This window comes from Ctenopharyngodon idella, chromosome 20 (assembly GCF_019924925.1).
Source record: "Ctenopharyngodon idella isolate HZGC_01 chromosome 20, HZGC01, whole genome shotgun sequence".
Classification (NCBI taxonomy): Eukaryota; Metazoa; Chordata; class Actinopteri; order Cypriniformes; family Xenocyprididae; genus Ctenopharyngodon; species Ctenopharyngodon idella.
The window spans coordinates 5194605-5219573 of record NC_067239.1 but is presented as its reverse complement, the minus strand read 5'-3'; the positions used below and the strand labels follow the sequence as shown (position 1 = coordinate 5219573).

The window sequence follows — 24969 nt, the reverse complement described above, 5'->3', positions numbered from 1 at the left end:
TGGAAAACATGTGGGAGAGCGTCATCACATGTCAAAGACTGCAGCATAGAAATACTTTCATCAGTATTATTTACCCATTAAATATCGTAGTAAAGTTTTATCTGCTTGCAAAAAGTTATAATTCATCAGTTAAATCTGAATAGAGTTTAAGTGAGAGAGAGTTTGAGGAACCGATCCATAAGCATGAGCTTATTGCCTCGCACCGCTGAGGAGTTCAGTTCAGCGGACTACTGGGAGCGCTTTTTCCGTAAAAGAGGAGAAAAGGCTTTCGAGTGGTACGGAGACTACAACTCGCTCTGCGGTGTACTGCATAAATACATTAAACCTCGTGATAAGGTAAATATGAATTCAATAACTCCAGACTTTAATGTTTCCTCCTTATGCTCTCATGTCAAGTTTACAAAGACAAACTCTTCAGCCTACACCTGCGGTGATTCATATTTGATGAAATATACAATATAATACCGTTCAAACGGTAATTTGGGGTCAGTAAGATAACTAACCTTTTAAAAGAAATTAATACTTTTACTCAGTAAGGATGCATTAATGTGATCAAAAGTCACAGTAAAGACATAATATTACAAAAGATTTAGTATCTATTTATATCTATTTCTACTTTATATTTCAAATAAATGCTGTTCTTTTGAACTTTCTGTTCATCAAAGAATCCTGAAAAAAACACAAACATTAAGCTTTGTTTCCACAAACATTAAGCAGCACAACTGTTTTTAACATTAATCATAATAAGAAATGATTCTAGAGCAGCAAATCAGCATATTAAAATGATTATAAACTATAACAGAATTAAATTACATTTTAAAAATAATAAAAATAGAAACGGAAAACATTTGTAATACCGGTGAGCAGATTTCAAGCTTACAAATTATGTAAACATGCCATAAAAGTATTATAAAAGTGGTTCTTAAAAGTTTCTCGATAGCTTTATGTGATGAACAGACCAAAATTTAAAGGGTTAGTTCACAAAAAAAATGAAATTTCTGTCATTAATTACTCACCCTCATGTTGTTCCAAACCCGCAAAATCTTCGTTTATCTTCGAGAAAAAAAAAAAATAAAATTATAGATATATTTTTGATTAAAACCGAAAGGTTTCTGATCTCCCTATAGACAGCAATGTCATAACCAATTTCAAGGCCCAGAAAGGTAGTAAAGACATTGTTAAAATAGTCCATGAGACTACAGTGGTTCAACCTTAATGTTATGAAGCGACGAGAATACTTTTTGTGCGCAAAAAGAAAACAAAAATAACAACTTTATTCAATAATTTCTTCTCTTCCATGTCATTCTCCTACCCTGTTCACGTAGTAAACGCAGTGCAGCACTTCCATGTTCTACGTCAGAATTCCGGCTCGTTATTAGCCGATGCTGTTCACATGAGCACCACGACACATGCGTGTGATGCTGACACAGGAGCCGGCCAATAATGAGCCGGCGTTCTGACGTTGAACTCGGAAGCGCCGCACTGCGTTTACTACATGAACGGGGTAGGAGAATGACATCGAAGAGAAGAAATTATTAATTTGTGTTCCGAAGATAAACAAAGGTCATACGGGTTTGGAACGACATGAGAGTGAGTAATTAATGACAGAAATTTAATTTTTGTGTGAACTAACCCTTTAAGTCAGTTAAATTTCAGTCACTGGAATAACTGATTCATTGTAAAGATCTGGCTCTAAAGAATGATTCTCTTCTTCTTTCACACTTTCAAACATGCTAAGAAAAGCTAGAGACAGATATCAATATTTTTGCTAAATAATGACTGAACTATTTTTTTAAGCATCCAATAATTCTTTAGGAACCTAAATAAAAAGCAGTGCAGTTTTTATGATCCCACTTTATGAAATAATAATAATAATCAACATCTTGTAGGTTGTACAAGTGTTATGTAAACTTCTAAGTAGAACTGTAACTGTTGGTCTGCAGGTGTTGGTGGTGGGCTGTGGTAACTCTGAGCTGAGTGAACAGCTCTATGATGTTGGCTACCATCAGCTAACCAACATTGACATCAGCGAGACGGTGGTGTCTCACATGAACCAGAGGAACGCAGAGCGCCGTCCTGACCTGACCTTCCAGCAGGTGGATGCCACCCAGACAGGCTTTGAGAGCGGGAGCTTTCAGGCGGCCCTAGATAAGGGCACGCTTGATGCCATGGCTTCAGAAGAGGACGGTGCTCTTGCAGGCAGGATGCTTGCAGAAGTTGGTAGAGTTTTGAGTGTTGGGGGCCGGTATGTCTGCGTGACATTAGCCCAGGAGCATGTTATAAAGCTGGCCGTGGAACATTTCGCCCAGGGCTGGGCTGTACGAATTCACTGTCTAAGTGGACAGCAGAATGAAGTGTCTGATTCCTCCTTCGCCCTTCCTGTTTTTGTTCTAGTCTGCACCAAATTCCGCCAAGCTCCTCCGTTTGCAGTGCTTGAGCTCTGTCAGGGGGAGGATGGCGCTCCGGTTAGACTTGTATCAGTACCGGAGCTGTTGTCTGCTGTGAAGGAGAGGCAGGCCTACAATCTAATGCTGCATAAGCTCAGAGGTGGAACAGATGCTAGCAGCTCACCATCCCTTACATTGTGTCATGCAGCCACCGGCCGGCCGCGATACACTCTGACAGTACAGGACAGCCTGCCTTCTGCCAAGCTGCCACGGAGTAACTACTTTGCCATCTTTATTGGTGAGCATTTGATTCTTTTTTTTGCCTTTTTATTGTGATGATGATCACTGTCATAGGCCAAGTGTAACTACTTGTTTTACAGCATGCAACAGTCGAGTTTTGGAAGTAAAAATCCCATTAATATTTGAATTGTTTTTTGAATTAGAATTGGTTTGATGAAAACTTAAACTGTTAAAGACAGACCTACTGTGAGCTACAATTGTGTTTAACAGCAGAGTGTATGGTGAAAAACTACATTACTCATGGTTCTGCAAGGAAATCTCCATGAATCAGAGAATCAAAACTAGCAAATCACACCAAAAAAACTATTGTGCCCGCTCACTTAGGGCTGGACGATTATGACCTAAAATCAAAACCTCGATTAATTTTACCTCGATTACGATTAGTGAACGATTATTTTGTTTCTTTTTTTTTTGCCCTCATAGTTCGCTTACAAGGTTTGTACTGTAAATGTGCTTGACTATTAAAGGTGGGATATTTTTTTCCTATTGAAAGAGTGATCTGACATAATAGCTCACTTTTAGCAGTTATTTTATCTATGGTTCGTAACATTTCTAACAGAATTCTGCTCATTGTAAATCAGATAAAAAAAAATTAACACACTACCAGTAATGAGAGCGATTGCGTGTGTGAATTAGTCCTACCGTCTCTCTATTAATTGTGAAACTGTGGGTTGTAAGTAGTTACTTCAAAAGTAGAAAAATATATGCTATAATAACTTTTGAGTTTCTAAGCTACTTTAGTGATAAATCACAGGACAGCGCTGACAACTAGTTGCTGCTCCTCTCAGTGCGCGCGGTCTTCAGGTTTTGTGCAGCTAGTGTTCGTGCCTCAATGCAGCTGCGCGAGCACGGTAGCTCGATATAATACACATCCGATCGTCTAAATCGCTTGAATGTCCAAACTGGCAAACCTTAAAACAGTTAAGTGAACTTAAAAAAAAAGTTTAGTGAAGACGCAAGGTTCACCGCTCGCGCACCGTCTCTGTGTGTTGACTGGACGGGGCGGAGTATGTTTTTAAGTGGGAAGTATTAACAGGATTAAAAAAGAGGTTCTGAATTTCGGTTTCGATTACTTTTCGATTAATCGGCCAGCCCTACGCTCACTCTTATTAAGCACTGTGAAGGACATACATAGTCAGTTTCCCTATCAAACTTCTTAAAGGGGGCCTATTATGCCCTTTTTTTCAAGATGTAATTTAAGTCTCAGGGGACCCCAGAATGTGTCAGCTCATAATACCCCACAGATCATTATTATACCATGTTGTAAATGCCCATTTTTGAGTGCATGCAAAAACATGCTGTTTTCGTGCATGTGTCTTTAAATGCAAATGAGCTGCTGCTCCACACCCCGCTTTCCAGGAAAGCGCTTCCTTCAACAGCTTCCTGTATCAAGACATCAATAAAATATTGGAGTATATAAATTAATTTTTTTAATTAAATTTTTTTTTTTTAGTTCCTCAGGGCCGTGAGTCTGATTGGTTGTATGGCTCAGCTGAAGGTCGGACTCAGCTAGCGTCCAGTGCAAAATTCAGACGCCTGGTCATTGTGGCAATGCATCGAGATCAGGAGTATGAGGACATGCAGGCAGTCCAATCAGAGCTGTCACCAATGGTGATGGAACTCGCTCCTCCTGGAATGCCAGCCAATCAGCAGGTGCACGAGAATAACATGCAACTGTATTGCTTTTTATCTTGTCTTCATTCCTCACTCATGCACTTTCTCTTTCACACTTCCTCTGGCGTAGGTGCCGTTCCTGTCTGTGGGAGGAGATCTGGGGTGGAGGGAGGTCATTGGACGAGGCCTCAGTGCTTTGACTGGAGAGTACTCTGTGGAGGATGTGAGAGGAGAGGATGGTCACCTCTATCGCAGGCTGATCTTCATGAACAATTCCCAGCTGGTACAGTCAGAGAGCAGACTCCGGTCCGCCGCCACAGGTGCAGTTACAGAATATGCTGTGTAAATATGCAATGTTTTCAGAAAAACTGAAGACTTACGTCAGTGTTTCATCTCTTTTGCCAGCTTCTTCTACTCACAAAAAGAAGAACAAGAAAAAAGCCAAACCGTCTGTTTCTGAAGCCCCTGCTTCAATGGAAGCTAAAGATCGCAGTGTGGACAGGGGTTTTCTCTGCTGTACACATCATGAAGTCATGGTGGCGGGTTTAGCAATGCTTGGTTCGGATGCAATCAGTAATAAAGGTAAGTGTGCTAACATTAAAAAGCTTAGAAAAAGTTTTAAACATTTACATGTGGAAGGGTTTGTATCGTTTATGTTTTTTGATGTTAAAGGGGACCTATTATGCAAAATTCACTTTTATATGGTGTTTGAACGTCATCATAGGGAGAAGCCCCACCCACAACCGGTAACGATCTGCCCTATTAGCATAGACACAGCCCTGAGTGAGTAGCACAGAGTCCACCATTTCTGTATTCTCTCTGTAGCAGATGAATGTCTGTGCCAAAGAGGCATTACAAGTGTTGTGTTTTGGGATGTACTGATGAACATAATGGCTACTGCCATCTGAGTCACTGAGGACATTGTGGTTAAATTAATTTTTGAAGGAAATGTCCCGAAGAAAGTCTTGTATGTTTGCACCAGTCATTTTACGCCGGACTGCTTCACAAACAAGGGTCTGTTCAACGCTGCATTTTCACAAAGGTTGATTCTGATAGATGAGTCAGTGCCAATGCTTTGTGCTCAAACTTCATATCCAGAACTGATGCTGCCCTAATTATCGTAAACAAGAGTTTCCTAGTTAAAAATTGCACATGAAGGCCCTTTCTGACATTTTTGGTGCATGAGATTGTCCTGTTTTGTTGTTGCTGGTATGCCGAAGCATGAGTTCTTGAAACTCCGCCCTCTTTTGGAAAGGGGGCCGGGAGCAACAGCTCATTTGCATTTAAAAGGATACACTCAAAAATGGTGCGTTTTTGCTCACACTCAAAAAGTGGCAATTTTAACATTATAATAAATTATAATAAATTATCTGTGGGGTATTTTGAGCTAAAACTCACACTTAACTTAAAACTTAAAACATAACTTAAATACAAACTCTGGGAACATCAGAAACTTATTTTACATCTTGTAAAAAGAGGCATAATAAGTCCCCTTTCAAATACTTTATAATATCCTGGCTAAATATGCAGACAACAATATAAGTCCTGAAGTAGACATTCAAAAGTTTGTGGTCAATAAGAATTTTCAATATTTTTGAAAGAAGTCTCACCAAGGCTGCATTTGTTTAATCAAAAATACTGTAAAAACTGTAATATTGTCAAATATTATTACAATTTAAAATAACTGTTTACTATAATTGTTTTCTATTTGAATATATTTAAAAAATTTAATTTATTCCGGTGATGGCAAAGCTGAATTTTCAGAATCATTACTCCAGTCTTCAGTGTCACATGATCCTTCAGAATTCATTCCAATATGCTGATTTGCTGCTCAAGAAACAGCACTTATTACTTTGTCAGTGAATGATGGTTCATAGTGACCAGGGACTATCAAAAACAACAACAACAAAACCATAAAAATAAATAAAATAATCATGATTTTTTTTATATAATAAAAGTACTCCACAAGTCAAGTGTGTTACATTCTAAGTTTAGAGGAAAAGACTGAAAATGTCACTATTCACCGATAATTTTGAACACACTGAAATTATCACTGAACACTGAAATAAAGCTCATGAATCACATGAACCACTATTATGGTGCTGAATGTCAGTCCCCCTCAACGATATGCATAATTCACAAAAAAGTCTGTTCTTATTAATCTGTCACATGTTCTCCAACAGATCACCCAGTGTCCGTGTTACTGGTGGGACTAGGTGGCGGGGGTCTGCCCCAGTTTCTTCATGACTTTGTGCCTTGTGCACGGGTGGAAGTGGTTGAACTGGACCCAGCAGTGCTGGAAGTGGCTCAGACCTGGTTTGGATTTCAGACCGACAAGAGGCTGAATGTTATACTGGGAGATGGACTGGAGCACATCAAAACACTGGAGAGTCAGGGTGAGAGAACATCTAGACTCGTAATTCTAAACCTTTTTGACTCAAAGGCCCCCTGTTGTCCACAACAATATTCAAAGGCCCCATGACGACTTTTCCAGTTTTTCGTTACTGAAGAAGGATTAAGAACAAGAATATTTTGTACTCACAATTTCTACCTGATAAAATATTTTGGTAACTTAACAAAGTGTCATTTGTTAGCATTTGTTAGTATTTATTAACTGTCAATGAACAATACTTCTACAGCAATTATTAATATTAGTTAATGTTTCTCTCAGCATTTACTAATACATTTTTAAGTTGTAAGTGTTAACATTAGTTGCATGGTGAACTAAAATTATCATGAGGATTTTGAACATGAACAGTGTTCATGCATTAAATAATGTTAACATAAAACCTTATTGTAAAGTGTTAGTGATGTTTTAGAGATTGGCATAACTATAACATGTATATTCATTATAAAATAGTTTATGGAGTTTTAAGATTTTTTTCTAGGGTTATTAGGCTTTGTCATACAGTATATTCACGTTTTTCAAGACAGTGGGAATCCTGAATTCTGACATCCAGTTTGGATTTCAATATTTTAGTGATTAAAAATGTCTAATGTAATGTATAAAATGTTTAATCTAATGAATTCTAAATGAACTCCTGTATATGCTTCTTTATGCATCAGTCTATTGGTCATCTATTTTTTGGAGAAGAGATGGAGGTGGATTTGTGTGTTTTAGCTGCATTTCAGCAGACAACCTGTTCCTTCTAAAATATATTAAAATTGTCTGCATTTTTTATAGGGGGACATTCTTTTGATGTCATCATGTTTGACGTTGACAGCAAAGACACCACCCTGGGCATGAGCTGCCCTCCATCTGCTTTTGTAGAAACATCACTTCTGAAGAAAGTTTACAGCTTATTAACCCCTCGAGGTAAGTTCTTAAAGGGTTAGTTTCACCCAAAAATGAAAATTATCCCATGGTTACTCACCCTCAAGCCATCCTAGGTATATATGACTATCTTCTTTCAGACGAATACAATCGGAGTTGTATTAAAAAATATTCTGGCTCTTCCAAGCTTTATAATGGGAGTGAATGGCGCTCATGATTTTGAAGCCCCAAAAAGTGCATCCATCCAGTATCCATATACGGTAACACTTTATTTTAGGGTCTTTTAACTAGTTGCTTATTAGCATGCTTATTACTAGAATATTGGCTATTTATTAGTACTTATTAAGCACATATTAATGCCTTATTCTGTATGACCTTATTCTACATTCTTAATTCTATCCAATACCTAAACTTAACAACTAACTTACTAACTATTATTAAGCAGCAGTAAATTAAGAGTTTATTGAGGGAAAAGTCGCAGTTAATAGTTTATATGTGCTTCCCTATACTAAAGTGTTACCAAATATCCATATTAAAAACTTTCTAAACTATAATAACTAGCTTCTGGCAAACGGTCGTACGCATTGAGTTATGGCGGAAGAGTGACCCCTGACCCGACGTATGACTTATTGACGAATGCTGAAGTGCAGAGGATAGAGCAAAACAAAACACCGGTCATGAATTAGAAGTCTAAAATGAGATTTTTTTTTAATAGAAATGTTAGAGGTTTTCGATGTAAGAGTAGATGATAGCGAAAGGCATCTACTCTCACCTGCTCCTGTGTCATATGTCAGGTTAGAGGTCTCTTTCGCCATAACTCGATGTGTATGGCCATTTGCCGGAAGCTAGTTATTATAGTTAATAAAGTTTTAAATATGGATATTTTTCTTACAAAATCATGAGCACCATTCACTACCATTATAAAGTTTGAAAGAGCCCAGGATATTTTTAAATATATCTCTGATTGTGTTCGTCTGAAAGATAATAGTCATATATACCTAGGATGGCTTGAGAGTAAATCATGGGAAAATTTTTCATTTTTGGGTGAACTATCCCTTTAAAACCAGTTTTGAAAAGTTAAGATAGTTTGTAAAATATACATTTGTTTTGTAATAAGTGGTCATTTTCCATGATCAATCATACTTTTTCCCCCTCCCACAGGACTATTTATGTTGAACCTAGTGTGTCGTGACTCGGCTCTCAGGAAGTCAGTTCTTGAGCGTGTTCAAGCCGTGTTCCCATGTGTGTTCTCTCGTGGAATCGAGGGAGAAGTCAACGAGGTGCTACTGTGCTGCAGAAGTGAAGGAGAGGGACACAAACCTCACGCTGTTCCACAAACATTACAGCAGACGGCAAAAGACCTACAGAAGACACTACGTGCAAACACCCAGACTGCACCTTGTGTGCCTCAAATAGACATTACTGCAATGCTGAATGACCTGAAAGTCATCTAAAGATTGAAGAAAAGGTGTGGAGAGAAATGAAAAATAATAAAATAATGGCTGATTTCACTTGTGCGCATCATTTTCAAGGTTAAGAAATTATTCCGGTCCCATTCTCATGTTGGCATATAGTCTGGTCCATATTGCAGATTATTGTGGAAAAATGACAACGACAACAAAACAAAACGTCTACTTAGGATGAGATCATCTGATTGACCTTTAAAGTCACCATGGATTTTTTTTAATGAAATATTGCAGTATTTATTATAAATGATTTGTCCCTGCACATATTTTTTTTTTATTCACAAAATCAAGTCCCGCCCTACATTTATTTTTTCTGGTTTGAGAAGCCATTTCACTCAGATATAAGTCACAATAGGGAAGAAAAGACGGCCAACACACCTAATAAAGTGGCCAACCACAGTTTGTTTTGTTTTTGCATTGCATTTAGAGACAATTCCATCTGAAATAAATAACTATTTCAAATGTTTAAAAGTGTAATGTGTATATATCAAAACTATACCAACTATTATCATTGATGATCTATATCTAAACGGAAAGATCAACATCAAACACACAGACACGGTGCTGTTGTGTCAAGGTCTATTTGCTGTCTTCACTTTCAGCAAAAAAGAATTGTAATGGTCCTGAAACAGAAATAATAAAATAATAATAAATTAATTGACATTAAATATCTGTTTTTTATTCCTCCTGAGATTGCCTTATAATAACATATACATTTTGTTCATATAATGTAAGGTTTTAGGACATTTTACTCACTGAAAAAAATATGAATGAATACTGCTGTAAAGAAAAGTTCACTAGTGTTTATACAGAAGCAAACTATCTGGCAACCCTATAATGGCTGTGTAGTGTTATTTTTACTGGATGAGTCTACTGTACTGAAATGAGGGTGGATGCACCCTACAGTGGCATTCACTCACTGACCTATCAAGGGGTGGAAGGCCATACAAACAAAATGATAAAAGCTGCTATATTCAGCTGTATTTATACCACTTATGTTTGTTGTGAAATTCTGATGCTCTAATTATCCTAAGTGACAATTTCTAGAGAAAACTTGTTTTTCACTTGTTTTTATATTTATGTAAAATTATAATAATAGTATGTTTTTTTCCGCCATTCAAATAATTCAGTGGTTGATAGAAGTAATCACATGTTGATTTTTGTTTTTGTTATTTTTTTGTTATTTTTGACTTTCACAGAATAGACTCTTAAGATTAACCGGTCGCAACTGAGTTTTGCTTTTGTAAATATTATAAACATACAGATTTTATCAATAATTCTGGTCTATCGTTTAGATTGTGAAAGGGGCAGGGTCGCAAAGCACGCGCTGCACGCCACTGTATTTTACGTCACTTTGCTTTTTTCCTGATCACTGAATTCAGATATTTCTATTTTTGCTCCTCGTAGATTTGTGTGCATTAAATGACAAGCCAAAAAGCATACTTCTGAGTAGAACCAAATCTGTATTTTTATATTCCTAGAGGAGTGGCGTCTGCGCGAGCACGCGCAAGCGCACTCAACGAAAAACGGTCAGTTGGCTGTCAGGTTTCGACCACAAGTTGAGTTCAGGACAAATAAGTGATTGAAACAGGCGAGTTACATTGAAGATAGTTTATTCGGTTTCTTTATATATCGCCTTATAGTTTCTTTCGGTTCGTCGTGTATAGAAAGGGGTGTGTGCTTTTAAGTTCAGTCACTGCTCATTGCTCACTATAGTGTCCCGTACACGAGCGCCGTTTCTCTGAATTGCTCCGTCTGTCAGGACCAAACGCTCGGAAAAACGAATTTCAGGTAATTAAACTGCCTTTACTTAACTGATTAGTATGCTCATTACATACGCTTTGTAAAGAAGAAAAAAACTTTAGTTTATATAATTTTAAGTAACGCAGTTTTATTATTATTGTGGTTTTGTATGTCACCAATATTTGATTGTCTGGAAAACTGCGCTTATTTTAAGTTGGCAGCTGTTTTCTCTCTCAATTTTATTTTATTTTATTTTATTTTATTTATTTATTTATTTATTTATTATAACAAAGGTTTGCTGAGCCCAGTGATTCGCGCGCCGCATCCTCGCGGCTCCGTAACCATGGGCAACCGGGGGATGGAGGAGCTCATCCCGCTGGTGAACCGTCTGCAGGACGCTTTCAGTGCAATCGGACAGAGCTGCGACCTGGACCTGCCGCAGATCGCGGTGGTCGGGGGTCAGAGCGCAGGCAAAAGCTCTGTCCTGGAAAATTTCGTGGGCAGGTATGACACCATTGTAACTGGATACTACAGTCTAGATAGTTCTGTGTTATAATTAATAGTTCAGTTCAACATTCCAAGGAATCGCTAAAATGTTATTAATGCTTTATTATTGGTCAAACCATGTGGGGTTTCAATAACAGGCCGATATTAATATCTGGGTAGTGGCTGGGTGACCGAAGAATGATATAGAAATGTCAAAATCCTAACAAAAGAAATGGACAAAAATATTAAATGGCCATGTGGACATGTTTATTGGCCAATGGCAATAATCTAAAAATTGACTGATTAATCGGCTAATGATGTTGAATTGAGTCACTGAAGTGTATAGCTGAAGCAGGTGCAGATGGTCATGCTCTCATCTGTAGTCGGGAGCAGTCACTACCTCTTCCTCCATCTGTCTAATGGCCTGCCAAGCCAAAGTCCGTGAGCCATGCAGAATCTGAAGACTGAATTAATTTTCTCTGGACTATACAGATCATGAGTACAAGCTGGCAATCTGATATGAGAGAATTTAAGACCGTATTTAAATGAGATAGAAACACTTATTTTTCTTATTTTTTTAAGATTCATTTGTGTAGTGTAGTAAGTAAGTGTAGTAAGTGTATATATATACCGGTTATGAATAACATTATGAGCGCTGACAGGTGAAGTGAATAACACTAATTATCTATTCGTCACGGCACCTGTTAGTGGGTGGGATATATTAGGCAGCAAGTGAACATTTTGTCCTCAAAGATGATGTGTTATAAGCAGGAAAAATGGGCAAGCGTAAGGATTTGAGCGAGTTTGATAAGGGCTAAATTGTGATGGCTAGAAGACTGTGTCAGAGCATCTCCAAAACTGCAGCCCTTGTGGGGTGTTCCCGGTATGCAGTGGTCAGTATCTATCAAAAGTGGTCCAAGGAAGGAACAGTGGTGAACCAGCGACAGGGTCTTGGGCGGCCAAGGCTCATTGATGCACGTGGGGAGCGAAGGCTGGCCCGTGTGGTCCGATCCAACAGACGAGCTACTGTAGCTCAAATTGCTCAAGAAGGTAATGCTGGTTCTGATAGAAAGGTGTCAGAATACACAGTGCATCGCAGTTTGTTTTGATGGAGCTGCATAGCCGCAGACCAGTCAGGGTGCCCATGCTGACCCCTGTCCACCGCCGAAAGAGCCAACAGTGGGCATGTGAGCATCAGAACTGGACCACGGAGCAATGGAAGAAGGTGGCCTGGTCTGATGAATCACGTTTTCTTTTACATCATGTGGATGGCCGGGTGCGTGTGCGGCGCTTACCTGGGGAACACATGGCACCAGGATGCATTATGGGAAGAAGGCAAGCCGGCGGAGGCAGTGTGATGCTTTGGGCAATGTTCTGCTGGGAAACCTTGGGTCCTGCCATCCATGTGGATGTTACTTTGACAGGTACCACCTACATAAGCATTGTTGCAGACTATGTACACCCACCCATGTACACCCATGGCTGTGGCCTCTTTCAGCAGGATAATGCGCCCTGCCACAAAGCAAAAATGGTTCAGGAATGGTTTGAGGAGCACAACACAACAATGAGTTTGAGGCGTTGACTTGGCCTCCAAATTCCCCAGATCTCAATCAAATCAAGCATCCACGGGATGTGCTGAACAAACAAGTCCGATCCATGGAGGCTCTACCCCGCAACTTACAGATCTTCAGGATCTGCTGCTAACATCTTTGTGAAATACCACAGCACACCTTCAGGGGTCTAGTGGAGGTCATGCCTCGATGGGTCAGGGCTGTTTTGGCAGAAAAAGGGGGACCAACACAATATTAGGAAGGTGGTCATAATGTTATGCCTGATCGGTGTATATAGACTATTGTTCAAAAGGTTATGCTTCTTTTCATTTGTTCCTTCTATTCATCAAAGAATCCTTACAAAGTGTATCACAATTTCCACAAAAATATTAATTAGCACAACTGTTTTCAACATTGATAATAATAAGAAATGTTTCTTAAGCATCAAATTAACATACTGTAATATGATTTCCAAAGGATCATGTGACACTGAAGACTGGAGCAATGATGCTGAAAATTCAGCTTTTCCATTATAGGAATAAATACAATTTTAAAATAGAAAAGAGTTATTTTAATTGTATAATAATATTTTTATAATGTCACTGTTTTTACTGTAGTTTTGATCAAATAAATGCAGACTTAGTGAGCATAAGAACTTTCTACAAAAACAAAAAAATCTTTCAGCCCCTAAACTATTATATAACCCTTTTAAGAGTCCCTGTAAGGCATACAGTTTCAAGTCTTTAATCATCTTTTATTTTCCTTGCGCAAGAGAACCTCACAGGATCTTCTCTTTGCACGCTGGTTTCCGAAGGGAAAGACTGGGCCTGTCCAACAGGAAGCTGTGATTGTTAGTGAAAGCTATTATTTGCTCAGTGCATATCAGTTTGGTGAGCTGAAGTGAAGTGAATATAGCCTGCTTAAGATAAGTGAGTCTGACTGAGAACAGGCATCTTGCTTATCTGAGAGGGAGGCACTCAAGCATTCTGACCATCATCCTAAAATCTTGGTCAGTGTGTGAGGCATCATGCTCTCAGACAGTTAGTGGAGACCTTCGCTGCGTCCAAAATCAAATACCTCCCTACAGTATGCGAAAAACTTTAATCAAAATGTCACGACTTAATCTTCCTGTGTCAAAACGACAGACTTCTCTCTGGTAATGTATGTTGAACTTCTCCAATCATTTAGTATGCTTAAACCCACCCTTCCACAATCAACTGCAAGCTCATTTTCATTTTGAGTGCAATGCCCACATCTAAAATTAAATTTTTTTGACCTTGGCATTTCTAGCACCATGCTCTACTGTTTGAGTTTGAGGAATGCTACAAAATCATTTATGCATGTTTACATTTATGTATTTGGCAGACAGTTTTATCCCATGTGACTTACATAGCATTTAAAGTGTCCTATTATGCTATTTTAAAGGTTCCTAATTTTGTTTTGAAAGTCTCCTACAACAGGTTTACATGCACCCAAGGTCAAAAAGACTTCAATTTTCTCATAATAAACATTGCACATCACCTTATTTCTCAAAAAGTCTGACAACAGTTTGTTCGAAGATTCAGTCTACTCTGCTCTGATTGGTCAGACTGCCCTGTCTGTTGTGGTTGGTCTACCGCTTACCACCATATCTGAAACTCTGGAGTTTTCTTCAGAGCTTGATACACAGTGAAGTGATACGTACCGTAACAATGGCCTTTTTCTTCATATCAATTTTCCTGTGTGAGTCAAAGTGCATCAAAGTGGATTTGGAGCGCTGAAAACAGTGTCTTCTCAACATGTCGACAACATGAACCAAACTCTTCCAGGCTTCAGCTACAACTACAGTGTTTGAGGGTTAAAGTAGACATTGTGTGCAGGCGGCCAATGGCAGCTTGTATTATGCAAAATTGTTACATTGTTAAGCAGGCATGTCAAAGGAAGTGAGATAGAATTGCTGACGATTAGTTTCGACACTTCAGAATTGATTCTTTGTTTTAGGAGACATCATGTTTCTCTGTGCTTCAGAACAATTGACCATATTATAAGTTATGTAGAGTCTGCCTCTGTGTTTTAATGTAAATTGTTCAACTGAAATACTGTACAATGAGTTGCAAATGGTTTTCATTTATGCACCAGAATGAACTTATGTGGTGGTGGTGTGGTCATATGATGGCCTACATAGAGCTCATGCACAGGAAATAATGAGTACGTGTATCCATAGCAATGAGTTATATATGAATGGAGATCACTGCACCCTCAGCCATCTGTGATCTCAGTATCTCTGCCAGTCAGTGGAACACCAGCGATGCCTAGAGAAATGGGTTAGTCAAATGAGATTTCACTGATAGAGGGATTGTAGGGCTTGGGTAGAGGATGTAGTTGATTTTTGCATGACCAGTAGATGACATGCCAAAATGCAAAATGGAGAAATGGAGAATTTTGCTGACCTTTTTTTTTTTTTTTTTAATTATTTTTGGCTGTCACACTGGTTTACATTACATTTGCATTTATAAATTTAGCAGAAATTTAGCAGACACTGACTCAAAGCAACACTACAATACAACTGATTCATCCACAGGAGAACATAAAAGTAATGTGGGAAGTACAGCAATACAAAGTTTGGAATAGCAATAGAGAATAGCACATTTATTTATTCATTTGAAATTATTAGTTCATCCAAAGATTTGCTCACTTGTAGAGCTTTAGTTCATCTTTGAAACACAAATTAAGATATTTTAATGAAACCTGAGATTTCTGTCCCTCCATAGTCCATTCCATCTAAATCTGACACATCATAAAGTTCATAAAGTACTCAATCAAGGTTGGGTGAACTGTGCCTTTAATTAGGAATAGTTCAACTAAAAATGAAATTCTGCCATCATTTACTGAGCTTCATGTCATTCCAAACCCATATGGCTTTATTTGTCTTGCACAGTCGAAGTTCATGTTGTTCATGTTGCTCCTTTCCATATTATGAGATGGAGGCCAGCACAAAACAACAACAACAAAAAGCTCCATAAAACCGATGACATTTGGTTGTATATACTAATTTTATTGTGATTTTTGTCAGTGTTTTGGACCATAACAGAATAATGACAATTTTTTTTTGCTTGATCTAGTACTTTAATCAATCTTGAAAATGCTCAGTTAAATACCCATTGAAATCGGTAAACATTAATACCATGTTACACACAGGCAGTGCTCAATTCAGCTTTACTGTGTCTGTTTACTACAGGTCTAATGCATGCTGGGTACTGGGGGAGGGACAGGGTGAAATAAGCAGATAGTGAAGAAGAAAGGATAGACAAGGGGGAGAAGATGAGGCTGGAGCAGTTGAGTCAAGAGGGGCTTTGTTGAGGGTTAGAAAGTAGAGGTCAAGGGTAAGTATTGGGAATGACTGGGAATGTAGAGGACATTGTTGAAGAAGAGTGAGCCATGTGTCAAACACACAGATGAGTCACTGCCTAGCTGAAAGTTCAAGCTAAATACCACAGGCTGGCTTGCTAGTTCATATACTTTAGCTTCATGGCTGATATACTCATGGCGAAGTTCTTTTTCGTTCTTTGCTTAGGGGTAAAAATATGTTTAAAATACGTGAGCAGCAGTAAACTGTTAGAGAAAACCCAGATGGCGCTACTGAGAGCGGCGTTTAGATGACTATGTAAATATGTGCTGCGTGATTTCCTCTCAATAACAAAATTAACACAACAAAAACAGCAAGCATTTTTTAAAGAAAGCATAAGGAAAGCATCTGATCATAGCAACGTGGATATGCTTGCATAAGTTCTGATATTTGTCACTCTAGTAAAGTCACGTCACGTTTATTTATTTAGCACTTTATACAATAGATTGCTTAAAAACAAGAAGCTTTACAGCAGGGGTCGGCAATTAAGTTTGGCATCGGGCCAAAAAAAAATTTCGCCACTAGATGGCGGGCCAGAACATAGTCAAAGGATAATTTAAGAAATTAGGCTAATTGATGAAAAATGCAACTAGAATTGACTGTGACAGACTGTTACAGTGTTTTTTGTAACTGGTAGTGAGCTGTTACTCTGTGTTAAATCCTGTAGTAGGACAGTCATTAACAAAAAGACACATTTGTGTGGCGGTGTCTGGGTTTTACACTGGATAAATTAATAAAGCAGAGTAGTGACCTGGCAAGTATCTTAATTCACCAACTTGCAACACAGACCGCCTTGCTAAAACACATGGGAGATGCAGAATGGATAAGAATAACAAAAAAATAAAAATAAAAGAGGACTTGAATAAGCCCATTAATGACATGTTTGAGTCATGCTCATAATGAACTATGTTTTATTTCCATGTTGTGAATAATAAATGAGTATCATTCTGGAAGCCCTTCTCCCTCATATATGCTTCCCTGGGTGCTTCTCAATACTCTAATGGATGCTTCCACATTTCTTTGCTCCTCCATCCTCCAGCCTGTGACCTGGAAACCGATCAAAGAAAATCTCAAAGGCCTGTTTAATTCTATAAATGCACCACAAGGAGGTGAGGAATGAGCTGTGAGAAAGCTTCCTGAGGAGCTATGAGTGAGGATGCACAGGTGCATAGACATGCGACTGTATGTCAGGTGACCTGTAAATGCGAAAAAAACTTTCCATTGCAGTTTTGCGAAATATTCCTTTTTCGAAATGCCTGAAAAACCACCTCATGTGAGCGTAAAAACTTTTTTGCGATATTTGTGAGTTTTTGCGAAATTCACGTATTTCCATTGAGCATAATTTCAATTCGCAATTACAATTTACGCAATTTGAATGGTACTGGAAACGCAGCTAGAATCTCATAATATCAAAAGTTAATTTTCTACTATAAAGTGGCTCTCCAGTGTGTTGCTATTTTTACTCACGGATGTCTGACCTCAATGGACTGGACAGAAGAAATTAACCGGAGAAGATTCCCACGTGAAAGAACCCGGAGCCTCAGAATCACGCCCACCTATTGCATAATCGCCATGGACCAATGGTAGTACGGATGTGTTTACCAGCCGCAGCTTTGGCAAGCTGTTTCGAACTCCCAAAACGAACTCCAAATGAACTCGTTTTAACACGATTTTGTTTGAAATGACATCACATCAGTTTGTTCTTTGATTTAGCTTGAAGTATATCAGGGCCTTTACTTAGGGCTAGTGGTTTGTAGAAATCCCTAACCATCAGTATGAGCAATACTAATAGTCGTCTTAGCAACCACTACCAACAGTATGGGGAAATATGATGATGCAGTTGAGTATGATGGTTTTCTTTTTCTTTCTGTAGCTTAGCCGTAGAGTGCTGCAGGGATGATGTATTTTTGTAGGCCAAAACCCGGAAACGAGTGACCTGGTTCCAACATCCTGGAGCCAGTGGGTTTTTTTGAATTGGTTTTTGGTTAAATGCCTAAAATTAGGTCTGTGGTGAACACAAGCTCAAGATAATTTCACGTTTTATTCATAAAAACATAAAATACATCAGTATTATAATTTTTAAAAAGCTTTTACTTGTCTTGAAAAAGGAGGTTGCTAACAAGTGGCTAAATGGGACTATAGAGGTTGGTCAGGGACATTTGTTAACTTTAGTTAGTGTGTAATGTCGCTGTTTGAGCATAAACAACATCTGCAAAGTTACGATGCTCAAAGTTCAATGCAAAGGGAGATATTTTCTTTTACAGAAACCGCTTTTTAAGGACTAAAACAAATGGAGGGTAGTGACTACAACGAGTTTCTTCCCGGGTTGGTGACATCACAAACCCCAAAATTTACATAAACCCTGCGCCCGGGAATACGCAACAAAGGGGTGAGGCCATGTTGGGCTGCTTTAGAGAAGAGGAAGAGTTGTTGTAGTAGAGTGTTGTTCCCATGCCGTCATTTTACGCCGGACTGCTTCACAAATGAGGGTCAATTCAACACTGGATTTGCACAAAAGATTAACATGACGGCACATGCTAATTGATGAGTTGAATCATCTTCACAGTAACTACATAAATTTATCCGCTAACCATTTAGAAACATCCAGTTTCATTCTAAAAGTTGTAACTTCTTCCTGAGTCTCTCCATCAGTGTCCGACTCCAGTTTGAACAATGTAAGGCTGAACACTGTTACTGACAATCCTCATTTTGGCTGCGTGAGATTCTCCAGCTTTGTTGTTGTTGAGCAACCAAAGCGTGAGCTGTTAAAGCTCCGTCCTCTTCTGGAAAGTGGCCGGGAAAAGCATTTAAAGGGACACACACAAAAATGGTGTGTTTTTGTTCACACCCCAAATAGGGGCAATAGCTATAATAAATGGTCTGTGGGATATTTTGACCTGAAACTTCACAGACACATTCTGGAGACACCAGAGACTTATATTACATCTTGTAAAAAGGGGCATTATAGGTCCCCTTTAAACACCACGCTGAACAGGAGAGCTCATCTACTCACTAGTGTGCTTTCACAGCCTCATTGTGTTCATAAATTACAGTTTTGCAAACTATTCTAACTCAAATTTTCAGCAAAATATTTTTAAATAAAGACTGAAAGAGTTGTCGGAAGCTTAGTGATGGTGCTGTTGAAGTCATGTGACCCTGGCTTGTTTACGTTTAGCTTTTTACATCTGACAATTGTATTTAGAGTTCAAAATTCATAAAAGATTATCATAATGAACAAAATGTGTAAGAATCATAAACTTTTGTTGGTCACTGAGCCAATAATCCAAATCTGCAATAATCCAAAAGCCAATGGAAAAATCCTATTGGGTTTTTGTCGAGGGAACCAGGGTGATGTTAACTTCCGGGTTGGCCTACAAAAATACGTTATCACTGCAGCACTCTATGCCACTCTTGATTATACCTGCATTCTGCCCTCCTCCCTGGATGCCTTTAACTAGGTCTAATCCAGTGGGACTTGCCCTCTATTTTGGGAAATAGTTCTGTTTTAGATCCGTGCACACCCTATTTCCACTATCATCTTCATCATGCATAGAGACTTCATCTCAAGCCTGGGAGTTATCAGACCAAATGGAAAACACATTTTCCAGGGAAAAGTCTAATGTTTGCCATCATTGTATTGTTGCCTCTTTCGAAATAGATTGGATAAACAACAAAAAACAAAAGTGCTTCTAAGACAAACAAGTCCACACCATTGAATCAGCCACATGCTGACAAACAGAGCTACAATGTTGTTGACACTTTTTTGGGGTAATCAAACTAAGATTTATTTAGATATTTAAGACTTGTTTAGATATATCTCAACACTTTAAACAGGGGTAGGAGGTATTTTAACATCACCCATAAAGAATATCAGTGATCCAGCTGCAGTTCCTCTACTGGACTGTTTTATTTATAGAGTGGACTAATGTAATCTGCATATAAATGGTGAAAATGAACTGGACTGGATTATGAACTGACTACTTTCTGGTTATTTGATCCCATATGCTGAATGATCCCACAACTCACGTGTAAAAGTACAGGCCAGTACAAGTTGTGTGTAAACGTGCCATAAATATCAGAGTATGAGGGTCGTGAAGGGTGTGAGGAGGTAAGATGAGGTTTATGGTTTCACTGTAAAACTGGACTAGTCCAAGTATGCAAAGTCTCTGGCACTGTGCCTCAGACAGGGACTCTGTCGGTGTATCATGTGAGGGAAGTTTTATGTGTAGTTTTTTTTTGGAAGGAGAATTGTATTTTGGCTTGCATAATGATTTGTCTGCCTACTGTATGTTTACTTATGTGTGTTTTTTTTTCAGAGATTTCCTGCCAAGAGGCTCAGGAATTGTTACAAGGAGACCACTTGTCCTTCAGCTCATCAGTTCAACTTCAGGTATGAGTGATACTCACATAAACACACATTTTGGTTGTGGTACTTAATTAGTGATCAGATACCAAAACGTTGTTTGGAATAGCTCGGTATAACTAGGCCAGTCGCAATAATCAATATATCGACTTATCGCATTTTTATATGTACATGACCTCAATAATTTTTGGTGGCGCAATATATTGCCCATTATGTCAAAGCTGCAGTTCACTCTTCTGGTTCAAATATAAATGTCACAGTGCAGAATGGTGCCACTAAAATAGTTTTAGCAGCAGATGTGGCCTGTTGAGGCATCTGTGCCTTTGTTCATATGGACATCTGACTGCAAAGTAAGGTTTGTTTTTTCATAAATAGTGTGCACCCTTACTTTACGGAGAAAAGAAGGACGGAAAAATCTGTGATTTTCAAGTGTTTTTTTTTTCTGCTTGTTACAGTTGGCACTTTTTTAATATTTATTTACTATTTATTAAAGTTTTATTTAGGATATTTAATTTCTATGGTCTGAAGAATTAAAAGGTTATTGTCATTTGAAAGTATGTAGGCCTACTTGCTTTATTATGCTGTTATATTATGATTATATATTCAGTGGCATAAAATGGTCTTAAAATTACAATAATATCGTTTATCGCAATTACTTCTGGGACAATATATTGCACAACAAAAGGTAGTTATCATGGCAGGCCTAAGTATAACTCGATATATATGTAGTACAGTTTTTTTTTTTTTTTTAAATGTTTTTTATTTATTTTTATACATTGGATTAACAATTATTTAAAAAAAAAAATACATTCCACCCTCTGAAGTAAATATATCACTTACTGAGTTCATGTGACAACAGAGTAGGATACTACATTTTAGTTAGGCTTTTACTATGGACCTAAAAATATTACAACCAACTAACAATCTAAAATTTAAAACAGTAATACAATAAAGACACATTCAACAAATAACCAATTAACCAAATATCACAATGCCAATTAAAGCTGAAGTGAATTTTTTCAGTTGTTGTTGTTTTTTTTTTAATCTGTTAAATCATTCCCTAACTCCCTTTATTGAAAATGATGACTGCTCAAAAGCTGTTCTACATCTTAGTACACTACAATTATTTAAGTTTATGCACCCCTTATAGTAACTCCCCATTCTTAAACCGATTATGCTTTATAAACGCATATGTAAGATCATAAACAGCTTAAGAATAAACCATTCAACACAGCTAGATTTTTGCCCACTACCCCGATTTCGCCTGGTATGTAAACACCTTAACCTGCGTTCTGTCGGCTTATTGAAGTGTGCATGTGTGATATGTGACTGGAAAGCATCCTTATACAGCACAACCAGCCACAGCGAGTGTGTTGCGCTGGGGGAGGACAAATATATCGCAAACTCTGACTTTTCCTTGACCAAAGAAATATAAAAAATGTGTTCTCATCTCATGCAGCCCAAGGAGTTGTAGATACTTCAAATATGAGAGGAGAAGGAGTCTGTGCAAGTTTCTCACTGACATTTTGAAATACTTTTCTTTGGTTTTTAATAATGCTTTATTTAAAATAACAACTCACATAATACATAGAATACTCTGAGTCAAATACATGGATGCTTACATGTTGAAGTCAGAGCCGCGTTTAAACCGCGTTTAAATGACTCTGTTAATAAATTAGTTTATTTCCCTGTAGTAACGTCAAAAATAATAATTTGCATATCTGACTCTGAGTATTCCATATTTTATGTCAGTTGTGATGTTAAATAAAGCTTGCAACATGTCAGTGAAGCTTATGGCTCATATATTATTCTCTCATGCAGTTACAGATTCGGCGTTTTGACTGAAACACTTCTACTTCTGCTGCACAAGAGATGACAACACATTTTTACAATTTTCTGGGTCTTGAAAGAGTCTGCGTTTGTGATATTTCCTTCTTCCTTTCCTGGAAAACGCTCGTTCTGTCTGGATGCATTTGAATCTGCACTAGGGATGCGTTTCTGTTACGTATCACACATGCATACTTCAATAAGCCAACAGAAAGCAGGTTAATGCGTTTACATGCCACCGAAATCGGCTTAAGAATGTGCATGTAATCGCACTCGTTAACTTTTGATCCATAACATTCAAAACATGTTTATGTGGAGACACTATTGGTGTCAAAAATGAGAAATTTGTAACATTTTCAAAACTGTTTTCTTTACAATAAATATTTTTTAGAATAATGCCATATCATAACATTCAAAATGTTTTTATGTAGAGACACTATTGGTGTAGTAACAGATTAAGGAGTCTGAGGGGGCATTTTACAGCTAAAAACAGAAAACTTTTTATGCGTTTTGGCCATTCATTTAACACAACAACAGCATTTGGTTTCGAAGTGCATTTTTGAAAACGATACTATTATTGTTTCCGTGTAAACTACATAATGCACAAATTTGTGAAAACGGTGACGTCATGCGTATTACATGTTCAGTCTATAGGCGCGTAGTGTTTCTTTACAAAGTGACATCGCCAGCTACTGGCCTGGCAGCAGAATACAGCATTTTTCGTCATTTTCGCGGATCTGTGTGAATGAACGAGGATTGTTTTGACAACATTGTTGTCTGTACGCAAAACTTTTCAAAAACTTCTGTTTTTAGTACATTGTTATGTAAACGTACCCTGACATCTAATTATCACACAATACGATAAATGTGGGAAAAAAATCATCACATACATAGACAATTTGGCAACTTCAATGGGTACGTAAGTTCTAATTATGCAATAGCAGTTCAAATATGTTCTAATAGTTGTTCTAACATTTTTTAATGTCAATAAACTTTAATTAGGATTTTAATATTACACCTACAAATTTAAAATAATTAACATTCTATATTTGATTTTAATTAATCAAATCCCTTTTGGTAATAATATTCTATACAGGTTCATTTTATAATCCGTCCTATATAGCCAGTATGTGGTCTATGGAGAATGTGCACTGAGCACTAGAGGGCAGTGTCTTCTGTGTTAAGATAAAATTCAGTCAGTGTATGGAAAGAGGAGAATTGTCAGATCTTTGAATTTCATGAATTACAAACTGTTGAGCTATCATCTTCTATTTTCTCTAATTCGTACTTTCCATTCTCCTCCACAGAGTATGCAGAGTTTCTGCACTGTAAAGGAAAGAAATTTACAGACTTCGATGATATTCGACGGGAGATTGCAGCAGAGACAGACAGAGTCACGGGAACAAATAAGGGCATATCCTCCATTCCCATCAACCTTCGTGTCTACTCTCCAAATGGTATTATTGTCAGAAAACAACTAATTCATTAATGTACATTAAAGGGATAGTTCACCCAAAAATGAAATTTCTGTCATCATTTACTCACCCTTAAGTTGTTCCAAACCTGTATGAATTTCTTTCTTCTGCTGAACACAAAAGAAGATAATTTAAAGAATATGGGCAACCAAACATGGGCAAAATGTAAAAAAAAAAAAAAAATACTATGGAAGTCAATGGGGTCCATCAACTGTTTGGTTACCGCTGTTCTTCAAAATATCTTCTTTTGTGTTCAGCAGAAGAAAAAAATTCATACAGGTTTGGAACAACTTGAACGCGAGTAAATGATGACAGAAAACAACTACTTTTTGATTAAACTTTTACAGTTTAATGTGTCCTTGCTGAATAAAAGTTTTTTGTTTTTTTTAGCAGTAAAGGTATATTTGCTTACCTTTTAATGTTGTTCATGTCTTGGAGAGATATCATTTTGACTTTTTCTTTCCTAGAAGTATCTCAGACCAAATAACTCTGTCTTTGTTTTTCTCATTTTCTTTCTGCAGTTTTAAACTTGACTCTGATAGATCTTCCAGGCATAACTAAAGTACCTGTGGGAGATCAGCCTCCTGACATTGAATACCAGATCAGAGACATGATCATGCAGTTCATCTGCAGAGAGAATTGTCTCATTCTAGCTGTCACACCCGCTAACATGGATCTGGCTAACTCTGATGCTCTTAAACTGGCCAAAGACGTGGATCCGCAGGGTAAGCGGGAAAGAACGATTACGGTTCATATCTGTCCTCACTTATATCCCCTTTTGGCCCACTCACATAATGTTTTTCCTTGTTGTTTTTCTTCCCGTTTTGCTCGATCTTCCTGTCAGGCCATCGCACCATCGGTGTGATCACTAAGCTGGATCTGATGGACAAGGGCACAGATGTCAGGGATGTTCTGGAGAACAGGTTACTGCCACTACGCAGAGGTACAGCGTACATGTAGAAATGTGCTGTCAGTAGAGGCCTGTGCAGTTTGGTCTAAGATCTGGGCCACTGCCAAGCAAGTCTGCTGAAGGCTATAGTGGCTAAAACAGGGCCAGGTGCAGAGTCTTCATGCTTCCTGCTGCTGCCTTAATGCATTA

At 38.0% G+C, this 24969-nt stretch overlaps 2 protein-coding genes across 8 annotated transcripts in view; both read left to right on the top strand.

The window, feature by feature from the left end:
- The first annotated feature begins 10 nt into the window (after nucleotides 1-10).
- Nucleotides 11-9709, top strand: mettl13 (methyltransferase 13, eEF1A lysine and N-terminal methyltransferase). The gene is made up of 8 exons (XM_051875802.1): nucleotides 11-336; nucleotides 1944-2685; nucleotides 4141-4340; nucleotides 4432-4621; nucleotides 4707-4883; nucleotides 6485-6697; nucleotides 7486-7617; nucleotides 8737-9709. The coding sequence occupies exons 1-8, from the start codon at nucleotides 184-186 to the stop codon at nucleotides 9027-9029; spliced, it is 2100 nt and encodes a 699-aa protein (XP_051731762.1). The 5' UTR covers nucleotides 11-183; the 3' UTR covers nucleotides 9030-9709.
- Nucleotides 9710-9874: 165 nt separating this feature from the next.
- Nucleotides 9875-24969, top strand: part of dnm3a (dynamin 3a) — a 55554-nt gene continuing 40459 nt past the window's right edge. For 3 of the 7 annotated variants that reach the window (XR_007926897.1, XM_051875795.1, XM_051875797.1), the window contains exons 1-6: nucleotides 9881-10832; nucleotides 11078-11288; nucleotides 20522-20595; nucleotides 23703-23852; nucleotides 24392-24595; nucleotides 24715-24813. Coding sequence is in view for 6 of the 7 variants with exons in the window: in XM_051875795.1 (XP_051731755.1) it covers nucleotides 11128-11288; nucleotides 20522-20595; nucleotides 23703-23852; nucleotides 24392-24595; nucleotides 24715-24813 (688 nt within the window). In the remaining variant the exon portion in view is untranslated. Of the gene's footprint in view, nucleotides 10833-11077; nucleotides 11289-20521; nucleotides 20596-23702; nucleotides 23853-24391; nucleotides 24596-24714; nucleotides 24814-24969 lie in introns of all 7 variants that reach the window. The other 4 variants (XM_051875796.1, XM_051875792.1, XM_051875793.1 and 1 more) reach the window with 4 other exon arrangements.

Excerpts from the sequence above, each read along its gene's own strand:
- mettl13 (XM_051875802.1), top strand. The coding sequence starts at position 184 with ATGAGCTTATTGCCTCGCACCGCTGAGGAGTTCAGTTCAGCGGACTAC. Across the intron at positions 337-1,943 it reads ACATTAAACCTCGTGATAAG|GTGTTGGTGGTGGGCTGTGG; the intron begins GTAAATATGAAT and ends GTTGGTCTGCAG. Across the intron at positions 4,341-4,431 it reads GAATGCCAGCCAATCAGCAG|GTGCCGTTCCTGTCTGTGGG; the intron begins GTGCACGAGAAT and ends CCTCTGGCGTAG.